General features: G+C 41.1%; 1 protein-coding gene across 4 annotated transcripts in view; it reads left to right on the top strand.

Moving 5' to 3' along the window:
• Window positions 1-1,232: 1,232 nt before the first annotated feature.
• Window positions 1,233-22,576, top strand: part of LOC135451443 (ovostatin-like) — a 34,647-nt gene continuing 13,303 nt past the window's right edge. For 2 of the 4 annotated variants that reach the window (XM_064720664.1, XM_064720644.1), the window contains exons 1-22: window positions 1,248-1,329; window positions 6,357-6,453; window positions 6,632-6,795; window positions 8,349-8,532; window positions 9,196-9,352; window positions 10,115-10,167; window positions 10,646-10,666; window positions 11,431-11,599; window positions 12,240-12,324; window positions 13,045-13,162; window positions 13,775-13,895; window positions 14,124-14,233; window positions 15,088-15,246; window positions 16,001-16,225; window positions 16,438-16,495; window positions 17,471-17,616; window positions 17,998-18,141; window positions 18,767-18,937; window positions 19,494-19,614; window positions 20,669-20,759; window positions 21,414-21,642; window positions 21,847-21,973. In XM_064720664.1, coding sequence (XP_064576734.1) covers window positions 6,731-6,795; window positions 8,349-8,532; window positions 9,196-9,352; window positions 10,115-10,167; window positions 10,646-10,666; window positions 11,431-11,599; window positions 12,240-12,324; window positions 13,045-13,162; window positions 13,775-13,895; window positions 14,124-14,233; window positions 15,088-15,246; window positions 16,001-16,225; window positions 16,438-16,495; window positions 17,471-17,616; window positions 17,998-18,141; window positions 18,767-18,937; window positions 19,494-19,614; window positions 20,669-20,759; window positions 21,414-21,642; window positions 21,847-21,973 — 2,554 coding nt within the window. In that variant the 5' untranslated portion in view covers window positions 1,248-1,329; window positions 6,357-6,453; window positions 6,632-6,730. Of the gene's footprint in view, window positions 1,330-6,356; window positions 6,454-6,631; window positions 6,796-8,348; window positions 8,533-9,195; window positions 9,353-10,114; window positions 10,168-10,645; window positions 10,667-11,430; window positions 11,600-12,239; window positions 12,325-13,044; window positions 13,163-13,774; window positions 13,896-14,123; window positions 14,234-15,087; window positions 15,247-16,000; window positions 16,226-16,437; window positions 16,496-17,470; window positions 17,617-17,997; window positions 18,142-18,766; window positions 18,938-19,493; window positions 19,615-20,668; window positions 20,760-21,413; window positions 21,643-21,846; window positions 21,974-22,576 lie in introns of all 4 variants that reach the window. The other 2 variants (XM_064720654.1, XM_064720671.1) reach the window with 2 other exon arrangements.

Below are 22,576 nucleotides of genomic sequence, written 5' to 3' on the forward strand. Positions count from 1 at the left end.
TTCTCCTAGAAAATGCAAGGTCCTCAGAGGAATGACTTGCAGGGTGATCTTACTGGTTGGAAAAAGTGAGATGGACACACAAAGTGATTTGGTCTGCAGTCTTTGGTCACTGGTCACTGGAAGAATGACTGGCTCTTCAGAAAAATGAGGGGGAATACAAAAGAGTCATTTGTGCTGCCTGAAGAATCACTTTTGAAGCCTTCTCCAGCATTCTTTTGCCTGCAGATTAGTTAAATCAAGTGCTGCCCTTGCAGAATTACAGCAGACAGCACAGCAGGTGCATGTGACTTGAAACTGCACGTGGCAGTTGTTTCACATCACCAGAAGAAAGCCTATGAGCTTTCATTAGGTTGAATAACATCCTTGAAAAGTGTTTTATACTAAATGGAAATCTTGGAGTTGCAAGGCCTGTCTTGAAGCCATTACTTATACATTGTATAAAAGACTGGAAAAATGAGATCTTACAGAGGGATCACCTCACTTTACACAAGATCTCTTCTGTCTTTGACCTACCAATTCTCCTCAACAACTGGCAGCACATAAGACCATGTTAGCTAGTTCTCAGGTTATCCATTAAATGATCTGGTCTTTGCAGAGTTTACAGTTTGAAGTTTCATGATCAAGATGCCTGGTTACCTGCATGGTGTAGTGCCCTTGTCTTTTTTGTTTCTTTGGACATTGTATCTGGGGAATGGTTGCCCACAGGTTCTTGCTCCGACTCAATTCTAGCTGATGCTCTAGAGTGAGCAGATCTTTCCTGGCTCATGGAGCAGCTACAGCCTCAGCCTGAGCAGACCTTGTGAAATGTCTATTGGCAAGGATCATAGGATCGTTAAGGCTGGAAAACACTTCTGATATCATCTAGTCCAACCTCTGACTGGCTGCTTCCTTGTCAACTAGAACATGGCATACAGTGCCACGTCAAGTTGTTTCTGGAACACCTCCAGGGATGGCGATTCCACCACTTTCCTGAGCAGTTCATTCCAATGTTTAACAGCCCTTTCCACAAAGAAATTCTTCCTGATGTTCAACCTGAATCTCCCCTGGCACAACTTGGGGCTATTTCCTCTCAATCCATTGCTGGTTGCCTGGGAGAAGAGATGAACCCCCACCTGGCTACAGCCTTCTCTCAGGCAGCTGTAGAGAGGGAGGAGGTCTCCTGAGAGCCTCGTTTGCTCCAGGCTAAGCAACCTGAGCTCTCAGCCACTCCTTACAAGAGTGTATACCCTGTAGACCCTTCACCAGCTCTACTGCCCTTCTCTGGGCACACCTCAGCACCTCAATGTCCTTCCTGGACTGAGGGGCCCAGGACTTGATCAACTCAAAGAGGTAAAAGCAGCAATGTTTTTGGGGTATCAGTCTCAGTTTCCTAAGATTGCAAACTCTTGCTTTGACTGGTAGAATCTGGATGTTTCTGAAAGGGTAAAACCAGAAGAGGATTCCATGAAATGGGAGGGGTTTGACTGGACTAGTGTGAGGGCTCGTGTATTGCTCTCTTTAAAACACAAAAAGATGTAAAACCCAGATGAGGTCCTTTAACTACAAGGAGTGGGAGATTATTCAGAGCCTTAGTCTGGAGTGAACTGATTCATTTTCTTTGTATCAGAACACAAAATTTGAGATGATGACATTTCAAAAAGAAGCTCTCAAATAGGCTCCTTTATTTTAACTCCATTTCTCTCTATGTGCTTTAAAGCCTGGTGAGTCAGTCTGCCCATGTTGACCTAACACACAGAACAATATGAATAAGGAAAGCAGTGAAGACAGGAAAGCTTTTCTACTGAAGTAAAAGTTACTTTTACTCCTTAAAAGGCTCACTGTCACACATTTTTGTCCTTTGTGATCAAATAAAATACATGTTCATGGTTACTTATGACAAAAGTCTGCACCAACCAAATCTTAGAGTTGAATATGTCATTTTTTCAAGATTTTGAGCTAATTTGGAATGTCAGCAACATAATTACTGAGTAAAAATTGCCTTCTTCATATATTGTTGTGTGTTCTGTTTTATGATGAATGAATTTTTTATATCAAGTTGTTTTGATTAATAATTAGATTAACTAAACCAGAAAGTAACAATACTGACTGTTTGCACTGTTTCTGCACTCTGCTTAACCTCATCTATTCTTCCATTTCATGGCCTCATGGATTCTCTGGCAGGCTTCCTATTTCTGTTGTTTCTGAAGAAAGACTGATGGCTGGTTTTGATTGTCTTTGCTGGTCTTTTTTAAACTTTCTTTTTCTTAGCCTGCCCTGCTATGTTTACACTATCCTATTTTCATAATTTAGACACAGCAAGTGTTTTTCAAGGATGTCTGTATGCATTACATTACTTCATAGGTAAAGAAAAATGGAAGCTATTTCAGGTATTGGTATTTCATGACATATGGGGCTGTAATACTTAATTTTTCAGAAGCAGAATTAAAACATATTCAATAGATATGGTGTTGAAAGCTTAGCAGTTTATTTTGTAACAGTCTGTCTGTAAATAACACCTTTCAGGTACTCAATAGTTTATGGTTTGCCCTTCTCAATAGAACAGTGTTACAATTACCTGATCTTTACTACTACAGAAAATCAGCAGTGTTAGAAAAATGTTCCACCCATTCAACATGAAATTATACAGAATACTCTACCAACCACACCATGGCCTCTTGCCAACAAACATTCTGAGAAATACTTTCACTTGCAAAGCTAAAAACTTGCAGAAAATGATGTGCCTTGGAAAAATAGGAGGCTGTATGGGAAAATTTATCCAAAATATGTAAACCTTCGGACATGCACAACACTTTTCAGAGATATATTGGCTTTTAAAAACAAGATGTTTCATCACAGAGTATTTGATGAATGTGTTGTGGGAAATCATATATCAGATTATAATTTCCTGAGAAAACCACAGTCTAGTAAGTAGCATGGGACTGTTGTGAGAGTGTTTGCCCAGGTCAAATGGAATCTGGGGCTCTGATCCCATATCCACCTCTTTCAGGTAAAGAAATCAGGCAATAGAACAGGTATTGTAATGTGTGAGGTGTGGTGGATTGTCTGTACATCATCTCAGATGAAGTAATGACTTAGAAAGTACTTACAGTCCTTGCTGTGCAGTTATGCAAATATAGAGTGAAGCCACAGAGCAGAAATAAGTAATTATATATTACTCAGTCTTCTGGAAAATCCAAGGCCTCACTGCTAAAAGCTGCTCATATTTCTCATTAACTTCCTGCTGATTCTCTGACAAAAAAGAAAACAGGCATGACTTAGATCCCTATTGACCAAGAATTTGAATGTCTCAGCTCCACATTCAAGCTATGCAGTATTCTGCATGCCAGGTGGATATTGTTCAACTGCTTTATTTTCTAATTTGTGACTGTATCTAGTGCCTAGATTCTGCACATACAGATAGGGTGGGTGTTTTGGGACAGTGTAGGGGTATTTGACATGGCCTACAGAAGCTAATTGGGGTATTGTGTGTGACTAGTCACAGCTCACAGAATGCTCTGTTAGAGCAGTATACATGCTAAACACTGAAATACTCACAGAAAATGAGTGGATTCAGCTTTGGATGAAAAAAGTCACATTGCTCTGGCCTGTATGTGTGCCCAGCTGGAAAGAGTAAAGAAGGCAAGTGCATTCAGTCTGAAAAAATGGATTGGCAAATTCAACTTTATTTGAAAGAAAATTAAATTGTGAAAAACACGTTTTCAGTGCAACTCAAATCATCACTTTGACTCATCTAGAGAAAGAATGGAGCTGGGGGAAGTATGTGTATATAAAATTGCTTAATAGCAGAGAGCTAATGCAGTAACTTTCTGAAGTCTGGACGAAGTGAGGTGAAGACAGGCTGATTTTCTGCTGCCCAAAAGGCATGTGACACAACTCTACTTTGAAAGTAAAGCATACATCCTGTATTTACATTTCTTTGGTCTTGAAGTTGACACTGTTCCTCATTTAATCAAATTTCTAGCCAGACTATGATATCCAGTTACATCTTTCCTTATGCCAATACAAAGCAAGTCCACAGACTGGTTTAAGATTTCTGGTATCAAGGATCTTTCTGTGTGTCTTGTAAGTGCTGCTTAGCGTGAGGTTCATTATCTCTCCATGCTAAATCCTGATCTCTGTGCTTCTAGATTAATCCTCTAGTAATTAATCTCTGGTTCCTAGTTTCTTAATCATAAAACTGAAAATTTCTTCTTTTTCCCTTCTTACCAAAGATACCTGGATTAGTTTCCTTCTTGCACTGCAATCTTAAGAATTATGCCTGTCTTGGTACTGATGTGCTCTTCTCACAACATTGCTACAATACAAAGAGGTCCTCTAGAATCAGCAATTTCACTAAAGTAATGAATTCAGTAGCTTGTTTCCAGAGAAGCATGTGCTTTTCAATTGTTCTGAACATAGATTCTTCCAGAGTTTCTCTTTTTCCAACTCTTTTATCTTTTTCTTTTCCATGTTTTGTTGTTAACAAAAAAGCCCTCTTACCATCCTGCTAAAGGCACACTGCACTTAAATAAAGGGTGAGCTTCTGAAGCAATTTACACCAGGATCCTGGGGTTGTTTAAATTTCCTCCTCCCTCCTCAATTCTTCTTACCTGTTACTTAGCACCTGTTTAAAGTAAGAGATGGGGTCTGAGGCACTTCAAAGCTGCAAATATCTATGACATGATGTTAACTGTCTTCTGACATCACTTCAACTAATGCAAGCAGCTTGTTTCAACAGCATGACTGCCCTCTTTGCACGCCCTGCACCTGCCACTCAGCATTGTCACTGTGAGGCCACATCATTCTGGGAAGCTTTGTGTCATATTTCTCACTACTAACGCAGTGGGAATAGCTCCCATAGCTCCAGAAGCATCTGGGGCAGTTCCCTTTGTGTCCCAACTTGGTCATCAAAAGGGTTTTAGGGATGATGAATAAGTAACCTGGTTAGGCACAGGTAGTTTTAAACATCAGCTATGCTGATGGGAAGAACAATTTAATTTCTTATTAAAATTATTATTTAATTATAAATAAGTGTGGCTGAATCACACTTTAGCTAGAGGGTTGAAAGGACATATTTTACCATTAAAGCTGAAATTGGTAGAATCAGGCTTTTAACAGGCACGCATCAATTTATACATCACATGACTATGGTAGTCCTCATCTCCTCCTCATATTCTTTACCTGAAATAGCTTCATGCCCACTCTACATTGCTCAACACCTTTTTCAGTGCCCCCAGCTCTTTTCAGTGTTCCTAATTACTCCTGGAGTATACTCAGCTTCCTCTTCCCATTCATTATCTGCTTGGTTAAGAAGACAAAGTAGAAAGGAAATGGCCTGTTACTTCCCCGGGGCTGCATTTAGAGACTGTTGTGGTTTGGCCTGCATTATTTTGTTTCAGATTAGCTCTTTTTTCCATTTCCTATGCAGGGGTATGAATCCAATCCCCAATTACTGAAGATTATTTTGTTTCCTTGGTAGTATTATCAAGAGTTTAGTCAACACATCAAGGAAACTGGTTCTTCCCCTCTGTTCAGTGGTTGGGAGACCACAATGCAGCTCTGCATCCAATGCAAGAAAGGCACTGACAGGCTGAAGGAGTCCAGTGGAAGGTCAGTGATGCTCAGGGACTGGGACAAGCCTACAGAAGGAAACAGTCGAATTTAATTCAGCCTAGAGAAACAAAGGCTACGTGGGGACATAATTTCAGTCTTCCACAATGTAGAGTGGGATTATAGAGAAGAAAGAGGCAGATTCCTCCTGGAGGTGCACCGTGAAAGGGCAAGAAAAAATGGACACAGACCATAATTTGGGAAATTCTGATTTAAGGAGAAGAAGATATCTGGAGCAGATATCCAGAGATGACGTGGACTCTCCGTTCTTTGAGATACTCAAAACATGACCTCTTTGAAGCTAGCCCTGCTTAAAATGAGAGATTTGAGCACATAATGTCAGGAAGTTCCTTTCTATCTAACTTATTTTGTGATTCTATATATTATTAATCTGAAACATCTTCTCAGAGTTACTGAAATTCACCAACAGACTAACAAGTCATTTAATGAGGGGAGCAGGGATGAGGCGGGAAAAAGTAGACTGACAGACAGATGAGTGAACAAATGCAGTAATGCTATCAGAATCCTTTCCCTAGAAATATACTTGTCCTGACCACTGGCAAGAATGGTAGACCATTAGCCAGCATCATTCCTTGCCAGCTCTTAGTGTCTACAGTAAGAAATCCAGATTATCATTAGGAGTTTGCTGTAGTGCCATTCTGAATGCAGCTGTAGCTGTATTGGTGTATTTTTACCCATCCTGGCTCCCATGCAGACACGAAAAAGCTGTGTATTATGATTATTTCTGTTGTGTGATGTGTCTACAGGGCATGTTTGCAGGATAAGAAAATACTTAAGCAGCGGCAAGTACTGACAAGTTGAAACATTAAGGAATCTTCAGCCAATGACACAATAATCAAAGAGGTGAGCTTCAATGAAACAATCATATAGGCAGGAACCGGTTTGGCTTGCAATACTTCACAGGAGTATGTGAAATATGAGAGCTTTCCAAAGCCATTGTTTGGGAGTTCAAGGAGTGTGAGAACTGACAGTAGTGAGGAAATTGAACATATGCAAATTTTATGTTAATATCTTTTGTTAGACTGTGACTGAAGCCGTGGAGGAGGAGCACCATTTCAGGCCAATTTAAAAACCAGGGACAGGCTGTCAGCTTGAGATCAGTCTCTCTTCATGCACAGACATGTGGTCAAGGATTCTTCTCTGTATTCTGTCCTTGAACTGGCTTCCCATAGTGTCTTCTGAAACGTAAGTGGTCACACATTCTGTGTCTATATGATAACATATTTTATTGTTTTGACCACCAGTTTATTTCTTCTGGGACACTGCTGTATGATAAACAGGATATTTGAGACATAGATCCTTAAATGTGTTGACTTGGAAGTAGATGACATTGAAGGATGGTTTGGAATGGTGCTCTCCATCATGAAACTGCTGTGAAAATCTAGTGTGGACTACTCTGGAACTTGAGTAGCTGAAGTGTGCTGTGCGTGGGTAGAGTGGCAAGGAGACTGAGGACTAGAGTAACAAGTAATACTAATAATTAGGATTGATATGCATCAGCAGCACAGAGAGAACACAGTGTATGGTGAGGTGCCAGAGGCCAGACACTATCTGGGACTGAAACCATGCTGAATGGCAAACCCAGTACAATAATATTCATGTTAGCACTGTCAGTGTCCATGGCTTTATACAAACAGAAGATTTCAGCCACAGTATTCAAAAATATACCAACATTATAGCTTAAATCCTTTTCTCAAAAATTCTAAAGGAAAATACTAAGAAAGACAACTTAGCTTCCTCCAATACATTGTTAATTTTAATACTTTTAATTTTGGTTTTTGAATTTCATGCAGCCTGAACTGGGCTAGTGAAAATAAAAATAAAGGCAATATAAGCTGGCAAAGCTGTGGGAGAAAAAAGGGAAAGGATCAGATTAGAAAGACTGTGTGATTCATGTTGTGCTACAAAACCAGCTCATGAATTCTGTCATACGTTATTTGGAAAAAGTAGTTTGGACAGCAAACTGCTGGACAGCAACAGAGTTTTAGACAAACATAGCAAATATGAAGGAATGTTTTTCAGAGGAATATTTCAGGGAAGGAAGGCTGCCCTAATTATAGAGAGAAGAGAGAAAAAGTACAAATAAAATCTTCAATGGAAGAAAGAAACGAACAAAACAAGACAGGGAGAAGCATGGAAACAGGAGCATGAAAACAGAACTGAGCATGCAGATTAGATTGAGCGTTCCCTGGAATTTTCTGCTAAAATGGAAAAGAAAGATCACTTCTTGTGCATTAAGTGGATTGCCTTATGTCAGTTCTTATCCAAGAGATATCCAGAGAATGAGAAATTTAAAGATTGTTGCAACCCTTAACTAGTATTTTTGTCGTTGGTCCCAAGAAGAAGCTAAATATTGCTCCTCCATATGAGGGGCTGCAGAGGTTTAAGTGCACACCTAGGTCATGGGAGGACAAATGCAGCTATGCTTTAGCCACTTCAGTAATTGGAGCTGTGTAAACACCTGGAATGGAGAGGTGTAGTATCATGCTGGGTAAGAATGCTGCACAGAATGATGCCAGTCCCTCAGCTCAGAAAATATTGTGAGAGATTAAAAAGTTGACATTTGTACTTCCTTAGCATATTATTTAAAATCCATTGAAAGAAATTGAAATCCTTCCATTGGTTTGAGCAAGCTTTGGATCATGTCTTCCTTCACACCTATGGTGTTTGGGTGGTATTTTCCTCTGCTGTTTGCTCTGACTTTCCTGCATGACTGAACTTTCTGGTTGGTGTTACAGCCAGTATGTGCTGCTGGTGCCGTCGGTCGTGCGGAGCGACGCTCCACAGACGGCTTGTGTGCAGCTGCACAGCCTCAGCGAGCCCGTGTCCCTGAGCGTTGTCCTGGAATATGGAACTGTCCAGAGGACTCTCTTTGAGGAGCCCGTGACAGAGAATGACTTCTTCAAGTGCGGCGAGTTTGAGGTATTTTTTCTTTTGAAGCTACTGAAGAGGGCATAGTAGCTGGAAACAATTCTGATTGCAACTCTCCTTGTCAGTGAGGGAAAGAAGGCAAAGTGTTTAAAATAAGATAAACTGTTGGAAAGGCTGACAAAACAGAAAAAAAGACCTGTGGATTGTAGAAGGGAGCTAGAGAAAGACTTTCCATCTCCATTCTCAGAGTGAATAGAGCAAAGCTTTAGATTGTTATCACAGTTGCGTGCTCCTTATGGAACTGTTGAAGTATCAAGCAAGATGATAGGTCCTATGTAGACCCCGGTTATTCCCTTTCCTGACTCTGAAAGATCTATACACACAAGAAAAAGTGTCCCAAGGTGAGGTCTTCCAGAATGCATCAGGAGAAAACACTTCAGAGTTAAAGGTATTTGGCTGTGACAACCTGCATGTAAGCAGGGAAATGCAGAAGACAGAACACAGCTTCAAATTTTATTACCTGATGACAGATTACGGGCCTTCCTCAGCAGAAACTCCCAGAAATTATCTCACTGACAAAGATGGGGCTTCTCATGACTTTCCATAAGCTGTTTATGACTGAACTGACAGTATCCTACTCTAAAACCCTGGGCATCAGGGAACATCAGCATGTCTTATTTACCACTTTTCCTCTGGGGTTTTGCTCCTCTCCAGGTTCCTCCTGCTACTTCTGATGCCCTGGCATTCATTTCCTTCTCAGCCAAAGGTGCCACGGTTGACTTAGCTGAGAGAAGATCAGTGGCAATTCAGAATGTGGATGGTGCTGTCTTCATCCAGACGGACAAACCCCTCTACAAGCCAGGACAAACAGGTGGATGAAGGGATTGAGTCAGCGAGAATAGTGAGATATTGAGTGAAAGGGTGGGTCAAGGCTGACAGAAACTTACTCTTGTGGAATAAGAATTTCATTTTAGTTTGAAATACCAAAGTTAGTGAAAAATAGAACCAATTCACAAACAGTGCAACAAAATAGTAGAATTCATGTGTTTGTACTTAGTCAATTGAATTTTGAGGATCTCAGGTTCTGTCAGGTTTAATTGAGCAGAGTCACATAAAAATTATTTAATACATAAAAGTATTAAAAATACAGAAAATAATAGGTTACGTTTGGAGCTAATAAAGTGAATATAAAAATGAAGCAAGCACCTCAGTTCCTGTCAACAACTCCTTCTCCTTAACTGTTGATCTATTTCAAAGTGCTAATTCCATCACAATACTTAAATGACAGTACTAGCTGTGGTGGATTTAGCTATCTCTTTAACATAATTATACTTTAGTCCGAGTCAGTAATAATTGAAGACATTTCAACTGACATTTATTTTGGTTCTCTTTTTTCAGTGGCTAAGCTAATCCTTTTATGTTCTCTGGGCACTCTTTAGCTTTCAAAAAAAGCCTGGTCAAAGCTGAGTATTGAAAATTATTTATCACTGCTAATAAAATAAATGATAGAGGCATCTGCATTTGACACTTGAAGATCTGACACTTGGTGCCAGGTTGATGGTTGGGCTAGTCCTTGAAGTTCCTTTCAACCTTGATGATTCTGTAATCCTTTTTTGTCCTGTTTTTTTTTTAGTGATGTTTCGTGTGGTCACTTTGGACACCCAGTTCAGACCTGTTCAGGAGACGGTAAGTGTGAGTGATAAGCAAAACTTTTCATGTACCCTCTTGAGGTACCTCTTTACTGAGACTCTCTCACTTTGATATCAAATAAGAAGGGCCTGGGATAGGCTTCCTGATGTTATTTATGTTTTGTATTTTGTATATTTGTTGTAACTCCTTACCTTCGCACTCCATCGTTTCCCTGCATTTGTAGAGGACAAGGCTCTGAAAGCACTTGTGGAAATCTTTCATAGCACACAGATTTTGTAGTTCCAGATGTGTAGAAAAAGACTGGATATTCTTGCAGAAAAAATTCACAAACAGATTATCCTCTTAAAATTATCTTTTTAATTACAGACATGAGTTGAAAATTGTTTCCCTGGCGCAGTCTTCTCTATCCAGAAAAAGCTGTTCACAGTTTTCCTTGTGTTCTAGTGTTTATCAACATCCACTGTTAGAATAATTTTTTAATATTTTTTTTCTCTCCCTTTATTTCCTCCTCCAGTATCCCAGAATCGTCATTGAGGTAAGAGATACAACATGGAATTAAACACAAACTCCTTTGGGAAGACTGTGCTTCACCATTTCCCATAGAGTCAACAGCTGAGGGAGACTCATCCAGAGCACACCATTTAAAGCCAATGGATTTGAGGTTGAACAGTGGCAATATCCTCTATCAGCACCAGAGGAGAAGAAATCAGCACAACTGGAGCTGTTAGTCAGAGGCAGCGTGGAGTTGCTGCTCTGCCCTTCATTAGAGTTCAAACAGGAGTGTTCAGTCCAGGCTCACCTTGGGAGGAGTACAGCAAATAACTGGTTAAATAGACTCCCTCTCATACATAGGCATAAGAATGGTGACTTTCTGAAATGCCATGTTCTCATGGGGATGGGCAAACAATGAATCATCTTCTACCACATTTCACATCACTACATCTCCCAGCATTTTCTGAGAGAGGTCAGCATAATATTCCTGCTTTACAAAGGCAACTGAGTCAGAAAGATTTATGTTACAAGTGTTCTAGATAGGCAGCCTGTGTCCCATACACAACCTATGTCCCAATCAGGAACTGTTTCTGAGTGATCTGAGGCCATCTGTCAGTGTAGCTAATTCCCAGTTAAACATAGACTTAGTTTTGTTAAATCCACAAGCAGAGATGTAAAGTCAGAGCACATATCATCAGCCCCAAAGCACTCTTAGCCTGTGACTCATTTAGCCAATATGTCTGAAGACAGGCCTTAAAAGAAGGCAAGAAATGGTGATAAAGGTTTTGCTACATCTCTTTCTTCCAGGATCCAGAGCAAAACAAGATCTTCCAGTGGCTGGAGGTGACATCGAAGCATGGAATCGTCCAGCTGTCCTTTCCACTAATCCCAGAGCCTATTCTGGGATCCTACCAAATTACTGTGGAGACAAAGTCAGGTGGAAAAGAGTACCAGTCCTTCAGAGTGGAGGAGTATGGTAAGCAAAGGCTCATAAACTACCCTGTGCTAGCAGTGAGGGTCTTTCTAAGTCAGATAAAAGCCACCAATGCAGAGTTTAAGTCCTTTGAATTCTCCACATCATGCCTGGAAAAGAAAGATGTGGAGAGAGCTGGGTGGACTGCTGCATGAGAAACAGGCCTTTCCCAGCTATACAACCTTGGATAAAAGATAAGTTGGAGAGAGGTGGTGTCAGCAATCTATTTGATTTTGTTGTTTCACTTAATCTGTTGCCTTTCTCCTTCACTGCAACTGGATTGCGTAATAACTTTTGTACTCCAGGGCTTAACTCATTTGAGACATTGGCATTACTCATTTTTCTTTAAGAAAGGAGATTAAAGTGATTTACCATGAGATTTGCTGTGACTGTTATAGTTATTAGTATGATATTATTTGATTTTACAGAAGTTACTCATCTTGCCACAGAAGATTATTTTTTCTATTGTCATATACTACAGCCAGTTCCTAGTTAGCTCATTCTTTGATCCATTTCCTCTCCCTTGTTGGTGAAAATGTCTTTGACAACTGTTTTTGTTTTTTTTTACTGTCTTACACACACACACCCATACCTATGTATGTAATGCAATTGCTGATCAGTCATATTCACATTACATTCTTAGTGCTGCCAAAATTTGAAGTGACAACCACTGGGCCAAAGACGATTTCTTTCTTCGATGAAGAAGTCAGGGTGAATGTTTGTGCTTCGTAAGTATCAGAGCTGTAAGGCAACACAATTTTGTGCAACAAATGGTATAGGCATTGGATGGTGTGCTCTGCTGGAAAGCAAAGATCCTGCTGCTGGCTCAGAATGTGGCTTAGGGCAATTCCTTTAGCTATGACTTTCATGATATAAAATATAATGAATGTCATTATATTTTTCTCCTATGATATTCTTCTCCTATGAGTCTATGATATTCTTCTCTTGCCGCATAGCAGAATTAAAACCAGTAGAGTTTGTGTGTGTCCAAATGAAGCACTTCCTACTTGCTAGCTGTTGTGTTTTATTATTACAAAAAATTAGAGTCTATCATTAAAATTGCTGGCTGTGGTCCTGCCAAAGTGCAGGGTGCCAGGAGCTAAAAGGATGAATAGGTCAGTATGCTCTGCCTTGTGTAAGGAAGAAACCAAGGAGAAAAAGGTGCAGGGAATGATATCCTGAGTTCAGCACTGCCTTCCAGCTTCAGACCTTAAAGAATGATTGCACCAAAACTATGGTGAAGCAGGGTTTTTTTAACAAAATGGCAGAAACAGCCTAAAAATAGTAGAAGGGAATTCTGCTAGGGCTGACTGATTGTAATTCCCAAGTGCTCTTCTGTTTGTGCTCTGGATACTGCAGAGGGATTTAGAGTCTGCAGTGCTCTGCAACTTTTGCAGGTCTCATGTTAAATCCACATGATTGAATTCTCATGTTCCTTCCTCTCCTAGGTACACTTATGGCCAGCCAGTGCAGGGGAAGGCCCAAATTAATGTGTGTCAGCAGCGCTTTTATAGTCCACTGTGTGTACAAAACTGGAAAAAAACCTGTGAAGCTGTCACTGGACTGGTATGATACATAACAAGTATTTTCTTCCCTGTCAGCTTTACTACCCAGCATGTAGCACAGTATTCAGTGGCTTCATTAATTTCCAAGGGAACACCAGAGATACAATCTCAATGGTGTGATTTTTCTCACTATCTTATAGGCAATTCTGAAAGAACCTCACTAAAAGACTGATTTTTCCCTCAGAAAGAATCAGTAGGAAGGAGGGAAGCTTATGAAACTGTAAATTTGTAACAATTTCTGAAACACTGGGGCTGTGTTCTTACCAAATCTAATCAGCAGAACTCTGCTGGGAGTCTTTGAGGACTTTTAATGTTAAAAGGATGAATAATTTGTCCACTAGCTCAGGCTTAATGTGCTGTGGTCACAGAGCAAAAGCATCATGCAAGATGGGTTTAAGAAGGAGCATGAGCATAGAGAAGACTAGAGGGGATAAGGAGAGAAGTTTCCAGGTGCTAGAGTAAATAATATCAAAACAGTCATCTGGGGTGGGAGCTGGGGAGCAAGAAATGTAAGGTAGGCAGGGAGGTCTTCAGAGATGCAATAAAACATAATGAGGAGCAATTTTGCAAGGCTTGAGAAAAATGGGTTTTCCCCTTTGTGTTGCAATTTCAGCTGGGAAAGGATGGCTGCCTCAACACTGTCATCTCCATCAAAAAATTCCGGCTGTACCGCAGCTATGCCATGATGTATGCCAGCCTCAACATAGAAAGCATCGTCACTGAAAATGGGACAGGTAACACCAAGTGGGCATTGGGAGTAACTGATCGAAGCTAATGCATGGATCTTCCTGAGAGAAATCCTCTGGATCACCATCTGTGTGGCAAACAGGCAGCAATTATGGTTTTCTTTGTGTGGCTCTCCCTCCAGAGCATCACCACTCCATAGAGCTTATCAAAAGGAGCAGCTTTCTGCCTGAGTCTGATTTCTGTTTCCTCTTCTTTGTGCTGGATGTGTCTCACAGGTATCCAGATGAAGGCCTATGACTATGTTTCAGTCAACCAAGGCAATGACCAAGTGCTGTTCAGGAATATGGATTCCTATTACAAGAGGGGAATTCCTTACCATGGTGAGGTAGGTACATGAGAGGATACATTTAGACCCAAGCTCCTTGAGGTCCAGCATGGTGATCTCCGTGATGTCCCATTTATGGCTGTCGCCTGAATGTGCTGTCAGCTTCCCAAGATAATGCTGCATAACAGTGTCTGTATAGTTATAGTCCTGATACTCCTAGAGAAAAAAAAGAGAATTGTATCACACCTGGCAGGTCGGGGTCTCTTTTCTGCCATAGTCAGAGGATGCCTAAAAAGTGAGTAAGTGGAAGGTGATATGAATGGGGAAGAGGAGTCTTCAAGAAAATTCTTCAGACACAGTTATGCCTAAACTAAAGGTAGAATTCACCCTGTGTTGCATCACGCAATTCCAGGGATGTTTACTTACAGCAGTATAGATGTTGGAGCACATTCCTACTTCTTAGCAACCTACACATGCAGGATAAACCAGGCACACAAAGGATGATGACCTGTACAGCATCATCCTGACGGGCAGTGGAGACTGTGGGTGTGTACAGACATGTAGGAGTTAACAGGTGTTAACTGAGCTCCACAGTTTGCCTGTGGCCATGAAGTCATCTCTTTTTTAGGTGTGTTAATCAATGGTCTCCAATAAATATTCCTCCTCCCTTTGTGACACATAGCTTATTCTGCACTGATGGGAATTTCCCACTGATGGGAATTTTCCTGTCACTGAACTCCCGCTCCCTCAAAATATTGAGCAGCATGTGCCTCTTCAATACATTTCACTCTTGATTTCTACTCCCTGCAGCAGTCCTCAGTGTTTAAGTGACCATTCTCCAGTAAACAGAGGTTTTCCTTGTTGTTGTTGTTCTTTGTTTTTTTCTGAATCCCTTGGGTATTTGTTGTGTTCAGATCACTGTGACAAACATGGAGGGTGAGCCTGTTGCCAGCAGCACTGTCCTGCTGGAGCTCAATGGAGATTATCTGGCCAACTATACCACAGACAAAAACGGCATTGCTGCTTTTTCCCTTGACACATCCAACTTCTTCGATCCCAGTTTGAAGCTGACAGTAAGTAAACACAGGCTGCAATCTAATTCATGAGTAAATACTTCATGGGAGAGAGGGTTTAGAAGAAACACCTGCAAACTCTGTGAGACTCATTGAGCAAACACCAACTCACTGCCTGAGAAGAGGCACACTGCAACCCATTTGTGGTTTTGGGTTGTAGTGATCTTCAGTTCCTCCCTGCTTTTCTCTCCCCTTTGGAAGTTCTTTCTGCATTCATCTTCCTTCTCTTTCTTCTGTGTGTTAGAGGACCTTCCTCAGAGACTGCACTGCCTTCCCCATCTAGCCTTGGTGCGTGCCAGCATCTTTCACTGCTGCTGACTGCTTCCCTGCATTTCTGCTGGCACAAACTCATGCCTGTTATCATCACATGGTCTTCTTGCATTGTCATGGCTTTATTCTGGTGGGATGAAAAGGGCTGAGTAAAAGTGTGTCATTTAGAACAATGCCATTCTAATTCAGTGTAAGTCTCAGCAGTTTATGCAACTGGTCCCAAGCCCGAAAAAAAACTAAAATAATGCCCTTATTGCAACGTGCCAGAGGCATCTGGATGCCTAAAGGTGTCCAGAAGGCCATTCACTCTTCACTGGTGAAACACAAATTTTTCACACCAGTTCTTGCTTGTGGCTTAAATAGCCTCACAAAATCAGTTTCTCAACAGAATTTCTTTACAGAAAAGAAGCCTTTGCCCCTCACCTGCCTTGAATTTTTTTTTCCCACACTGTTGATTCCACATGCATGGTTTTCCATTTTGTAGGTCAAACAGGCACCAGGTGAATGTGCAGACTTTATCTGGGGGATTGATAATGAGCCCAAAGCCTCGTTCCTTGTCCGGCGTTTCTACTCACGAACCAACAGCTTTCTGAAAATTGAGCCAGTGACAGAGGAGCTCAGTTGTGGCCAGCAGAGAACAATCAATGTTCACTATGTCCTGAATAGAGAAGGTTACAGCAACGCCACACACACAAACTTCTACTATGTAGTAAGTCCTAATGTTACCCCTAAAACACCTTTTTTTCAACTTCTCTCAAACACCCTATAAGGCAGAAATCTTGCAGTCAGAGAGAGGTTATGGATCATGTCTCGACCTGCTCACCTTCATGGCTTCTCAGGACAATACTCAAAATCAGTTATTTCATGGTGGAAGGGAGAAGGTGCTTTTGATCCCCTTTCATGTGACTTTTCTATGCCCAGGTGATGACACAAGGAAAAATTACTCTCAGTGGCCAGAAGCAAGTCAGCATTTCTGGTGGTAAGTTCCAGACCATATTACTATTCATACTTCAGATCACAGTAACTTTTGCAAGTGGTGAAAGCAGAGAACTGTGGCTAATTCAAGTACTAGTCCCTAAATCCCGTGACCTATTACTGCTCACAGAATCATTTTCTTTTGCTACAGCATCTAGCCGAACTCCCATATCATAATCAGTTTTATCTTGTTAGTAGAAACATATTTTGTTGTGATCAAACACATGGAATGCAACCTTCATATGTTTTGTTGTAGTATTTTATAATGCCAAGGAGTATTTATGGTCTCTATGTGACATCCTAGTTTTCACCAAATAGAATAATAAAACATTTTAAAGTTTGGAATAATAGGTGTCCCATTTGAAAGGGATGTTTAGCAGTCAACTCTTGAAATTCATTGCCCTTTCAGAAGTCTCAAAATACCAACAAATAACAGTGATCCTGACCTTTATTCTTTCATTGTTAAAAATCAGTTTTCTTGCAGAACCTGGTCCATTTGCACACTTCAGGAGGTGGCTTAAGTGAGCCTCTCTCCCTATATAGGACTTGTTTCATATTTACCATCTTTAGTTTTAAGCTTAATTCTCTGACCATATACTTGTAGTTTTCATCCATGTAGAGAAGAATTTCTTATTTCTTAGTGTTAAGAGAACTCTCCTTTAACTCAGGATATTGCTGTATTTATCTATTGTTCTAGTTTTGAGACCCAAAGGCAATGGGAAGGGGACCTTCTCATAGCAATTGTGCACAGGTTTCCATGTTTAACTTCTTCCCAGCGTACCCCTCTCTCTGCAAAGCACCCTGGTCTCAGCATCCTCCAGTTTTTATGTGTTATGTTGCTGATGGGAGCTGTCCCTCAGCCACTGAGAGATGAGTCTTCCAATATCCAATTCCCTGGGTTATTAAGGTGTTTCTAGATTATGAATATAATATGCTCTTTTGCTGGCTTGTCCTTCCCTGATCCATGTTCCTTCCACAGCTTCCAGAGGTACATTCTCCATCACACTGACTGTCACTGAGAAGCTGGCCCCCAGTGCCAGATTGCTGCTCTACACAGTGCATCCTCATGGAGAGATAGTGGCTGACAGCTCCAGGATACACAGTGATATATGCTTCAAAAACAAGGTGGAAACCTTTGCTTTCTTACTAAGGGATATATTGGGGTTTGCTGAAAAATGGTCAGGAAACGATCTCATCAAGAGCCCTGCACTAGGCATGGCATTTAGGAATGGAAAAGGTGCAGGTATGTCTGGGATCATGAGAAGCCGTCCCTGGAATTGGCACCTATGGTTCAGGCTCAGAAAAACTCCCCACGATGGGGAGAGAAGGGTGCCTGGGGGCGGGGGTTATGTGAATTTTTACAAGCTGATCCAGACGGGCCATCTAGCGGTAGGAGCTTTGTCCTACAGAGAACAGTGCTTGCTGATGAAAGGGGAGATTTAGATCTCTGCGCCGATCCGATTCACCTAATCTCCATGGGGTTGTGTTGGATTTGCTAATTTCCAGGTCCAGCTCAAGTTCTCTGAGAAGAAGGGTCTCCCGGGCTCTAGAGTTGGACTCCACCTGGAAGCTGCTGCCAACTCCTTCTGTGCCCTGCGAGCAATTCAGAGCGTCCTTCTTCAGTCTGGGCAGGAGTTATCTGCTGAGAGTGTGAGTCACATCCCAGCCCTGTGTTCTTTTCACCTAGGAACAACCCAGTTCCCACCTGTGATGTCTCTGACTGTATTTTTATTTTTCCTTGGAAACAGACATCTGTGATTAAAGGAAGATCTAAGGCAATTGTATGCTTTAAAGACAGAAACTGATAGCACAGCACTGCTTTTGGGAAGCATGGCAGTGTAACATATATCCCAAAGATATGCCTTATGTAAATCCTTGACAGCACATTTCCTCAGTGTGGAGTGATTGTGTCAAAATTGCATTTTTACTTAATTTTTACATAATTGCATAATTTACATTGCTCAGATAGGCCTTGGGTCCAGAACAAAAGCTGTAGATGACAGCTAGTGTCTTGTAACACTCATCTCCTCTTTGCTCAACTCAAAACTGCATTTCCATGCTTTCTGCTCAAGTTCACTCCATAAAACCATTGTGGCTCAGAAGGAGGAGGGTACAGCTCAGTCCAAATTGTTTATTCATCTCTAGGTAGGCATCACTAGTTAAGCCCACTGAAGTCTACAGCACTGCTCAGGAACCACCATAAGCTTTGAATATCTGTGATTTTGCACCTGCCTGATACCTTCCTTGTGCTTAAACTACTCATTTTCACCTCTAGGTGTACTATCAGCTTCATAGGGGTGATTTATATGGCTATTACTACAATGGGCTCAACCTGGAAGATGACAGGCCACAGGAGTGTACCCCATCCAAAACCATCTTTTCTGATGGCTTGTACTTTGAACCTGTGAATGTCAGCCGTGATGGAGATGTCTACAGGATTTTCAGGGTATGTGGTCTGTGTGGGAGGCTTTTTAAGTGGGAGGGATTCCAGAAGAATTCATCAGCGTTAGCGTTCAACTTTCTCAGGTGATGGTTCTTACTGCTGAGAGAAGGCAGCTGATGCCTGAAACTGCCTAAAGCCTGCAGTCGCCCAATTTCTGCCTTTTTTTCCTCATCACTTACTCAGGAGCTCTGAAAATCACTGGGCTGCTGCCCATGGGTCTGTAGACAATACCTAAGCAGGACCATGGCCTTGGCTCATGACTCCAGGCATTTCTTGTAGAGATCTGTGTCTGTGATGCAGGCCACTTGGTTCCTGTACGCTGGACTCCACTGGCCCTGTATCCTAAGACATAACATCAACATCAGACTCATCATCACTGCTCTTTGCAGAACACGAGGTGTCACTGCTCCATAAGAAATACACAGAGCTGAGACATTCAAGGCTGAAAGAACAGGATGAACTGGGGTGAGGGAGGGGAGAAATGAGGAATGATAATCAGTGATGTGTACTGGGAACTAGTGAATGCCCTGAGTGATTTGATAGATTCTTTCGCGTTTAGGATATGGGCCTGAAAGTGTTCACCAACTCTGTGCTACGGAAACCAGTTCTGTGCAATGAAGAGAGATCAGAAACGGAAAATTACCCCTCTCACTATTATGATGCCAATCTCAAGGCCTCAGGTAAAAGAAGGTTCATTCTGTATCTCCAGTCTCAGCCTATCTGGTGTTTAAAAACTGTTGCCTGTATAAAAAATAGCCAGTGTAGTGAGGGGTTTTGGGAAATAGGCCTGTGTGTCCCAATTTGCATCCTATAGTCTCCTTCTGGCAGTGCTTGCAGTAGAATCAACTTTGTTTCAGGTGCAGGTGCATATAGAAAAAACAGGGAATACTGTGGTGCTGCTTCTTTTATAAACTGATTTTGGTTTTCGAGGGTTTTCAGATCAGAATCTTTCATCAAATCAAAATTCAATAAAATATTTAAAAGTCAAGACTTCACTCAGCATGTGGCACACTTAGCACATAGTCTCCAAGGCCTTTATAGATCAGCAAAAGTTATGATTCTCTCTCCATCAAGTCAGATTGCTCAGAAAAAGAGCAAAAGTAGCAGCCATAAGTTGCCGCAAAAGGTGTTACTCAACATTAGGAAAAAGATCTTCCTCATGAGAGTTGTAATTACGCTGGAAGGGGATCTCCAAGAGGTTTTTGAATCACCATCACTGCTGGTTTTCAAAACTGAGCTTGCCAAGAAGCAACCTGGTCTGACTTTGAAGTTAATCCTACTTCAAGAAGTTGGACTAGAGAATTACAGGGGTTGCTCCCAACCTAGATTTTCTAAAACGATTCTGTCATTCTAAGCCATTGTAAAGCATTATTAAGCCTTGATTACAGTACTGGCTGCTGGTGCCCATTTGCAAATCAAAGAGAGCAAGTTGTAGAGAATGGGGAATGCACTTTTTTAACTGAATGGCAAGACCTTTCAGTATCAAATGAAGTGAAATGTCTCGTAAAATAGTTAATATTTCCAGTATTTTCCCATGAGAAAAGAGAATAGGTAAGAAATTGTTTCTTTGCATATCTCTTGGAATTTTCACTCTTATATGGGAGGTGGGAAGTCCAAGAATGCTCAAACAGGATACTTGATGTTCATTTGTGGTGGTGAAGTGTGCGTGACAGAAGTTCAGTTTCTTCTCCCATGATGTCTAATACTGTCCTTTAATCATATCCCCACTTCTAGGTGAAATGGTTATGGGTGGAGCTGGTGGTGGTTTCAGCACTGTTCGGAAATATTTCCCCGAGACCTGGATTTGGGAACTGGTTAACACTGAGTAAGTATGTTTATCTTCACTTCTTTCTTCCTTTTTGAGTTGATTCATTTAGCTAAAATGGACTCTGGGAAGGAACCATGGAACATATGTTTGCTTTGTAGATGTGGGTCTACTTTTCCCGTCTTGATCAATGACAATTGCAGGCAAATACTCTGTACTCTGTTCCCTGTCTTTCTGGTGGGGAGAAATAAATAGGGGCTAAGAGTGAAATAAAAGTATCTTTTAAGGAGAGAGAAGGAGCTTGTTATTTTTCATCCAATTTTTCATTCAGCAGCAAAAAACCTCAGTTTATTTATTTTCTTTCAGGCTATCACAGCATCTTCAATTGTAATATTTCCATATTAACTATGCCTTCAGATGCTGTTCTAGAACATTAATCTAAATGTATTGATTCTAATCTGTGTAGTTGGGCATCCTGGTTTTTCAACAATTGGTATTTCTAAATTTAAAAGTTGAGTATTTGAGTGCTTTAACACGTAGTTAACCAGCACCTTTACTTCAAGCATTATAACAATTTTTTTAATATATGGAAAGGTACCTTGTAGAAAGTGAGATGAAAACAGAAGTTCTGACTCAAGCAGAAAGCCTATTTCATAATTTGTCTTGAAAAATTCCTAAGATAATTTCTCATTCTGTGTTTCTTATTCTCTTCAGTTCCAGAGGAGAGGTGGATGTCTCTTACACCATTCCTGACAGCATTACAGAATGGAAAGCCAGCGCTTTCTGTGTACAGGATGATGCTGGGTTTGGCATCTCCTCCCCTGTTTCCATGACAGCATTCCAACCATTCTTTGTGGACCTCACCCTGCCATACTCTGTCACTCGAGGGGAAAAATTTAACTTAATAGCTAATGTCTTCAACTACCTCGACAAGTGTGTCCAGGTATATCAAGTTTCCTTTTACTTCCTATGGGGTTTGCTTATTTCCCAGGGATTTTTTTGCTCTTGAAGGAGGAACCTCAGCAAAGGCTTTGGGTACTGTGCTGTGCAAAACAAATACTAATGCAGCAGCCTCCTTTGCTCTGCAGCCTGATTTTAAGGTCATTCTCTTTCATTTGTAATCTAGCTCCTTCTTTCTTTGTCCCAGATCAGTGCCATACTGGCACAGTCAAGTGACTATGAGGCAGAGATCCTTTCATCAGAGGGCAACACAGCAACAGTGTGTGCCAATGAAAGAAAAACGTATATTTGGGCTGTTAGCCCCCGAAAACTGGGTAAGTTTGTCTTTCTATCACCTTGATTATATCACTGTTTGATCTTTCTACTCCCCTTTAGGGCATCATCAGTAATCCACAAGCAGGCATTTCTGGACAGCTCCATTCATTGCTAATAAATTTGACAATAATTTTGGACTGGATTATGCATGGGCAATAAAAGGACACTGCTCCTTCCCAGTTTTATAGCTGTGTTAATGCACACTGCCTTCAAGTCCACATTGTCTTTTTTTTTAAAGCAGTTGCTAATTACTTGCATGTGTATGTGCTCCAAAAGTTGAAATATGAATAAAAGCAGAAGAGCTATAATTAAACTATTGCAACACTGCCCTAGGCCAGAGAAAACTCAGTACAAGTCTAAGAAGAGGAGGAAATTGGTAGTGAATCTGGTTTTTGGCCAGGATGACCCCTCTTTCATTCCTCATACCAGGGCCCCAGGCAAGCACTCCTTTCCACTAACAAACTGGTATGGAATCTTGATGCAATTTGGTTTTACTGAGCTGTCTTTAGAGAAAATTCAATTCTCAGCAGTTCATCAGCCTAGGAGCAGCAGTCAAAGCCAGGGGTCATTGTAGACATTGAGGATAACTTCATTTTCTTGGC

Source organism: Zonotrichia leucophrys, chromosome 1, assembly GCF_028769735.1.
Source record: "Zonotrichia leucophrys gambelii isolate GWCS_2022_RI chromosome 1, RI_Zleu_2.0, whole genome shotgun sequence".
Taxonomy (NCBI): domain Eukaryota; kingdom Metazoa; phylum Chordata; class Aves; order Passeriformes; family Passerellidae; genus Zonotrichia; species Zonotrichia leucophrys.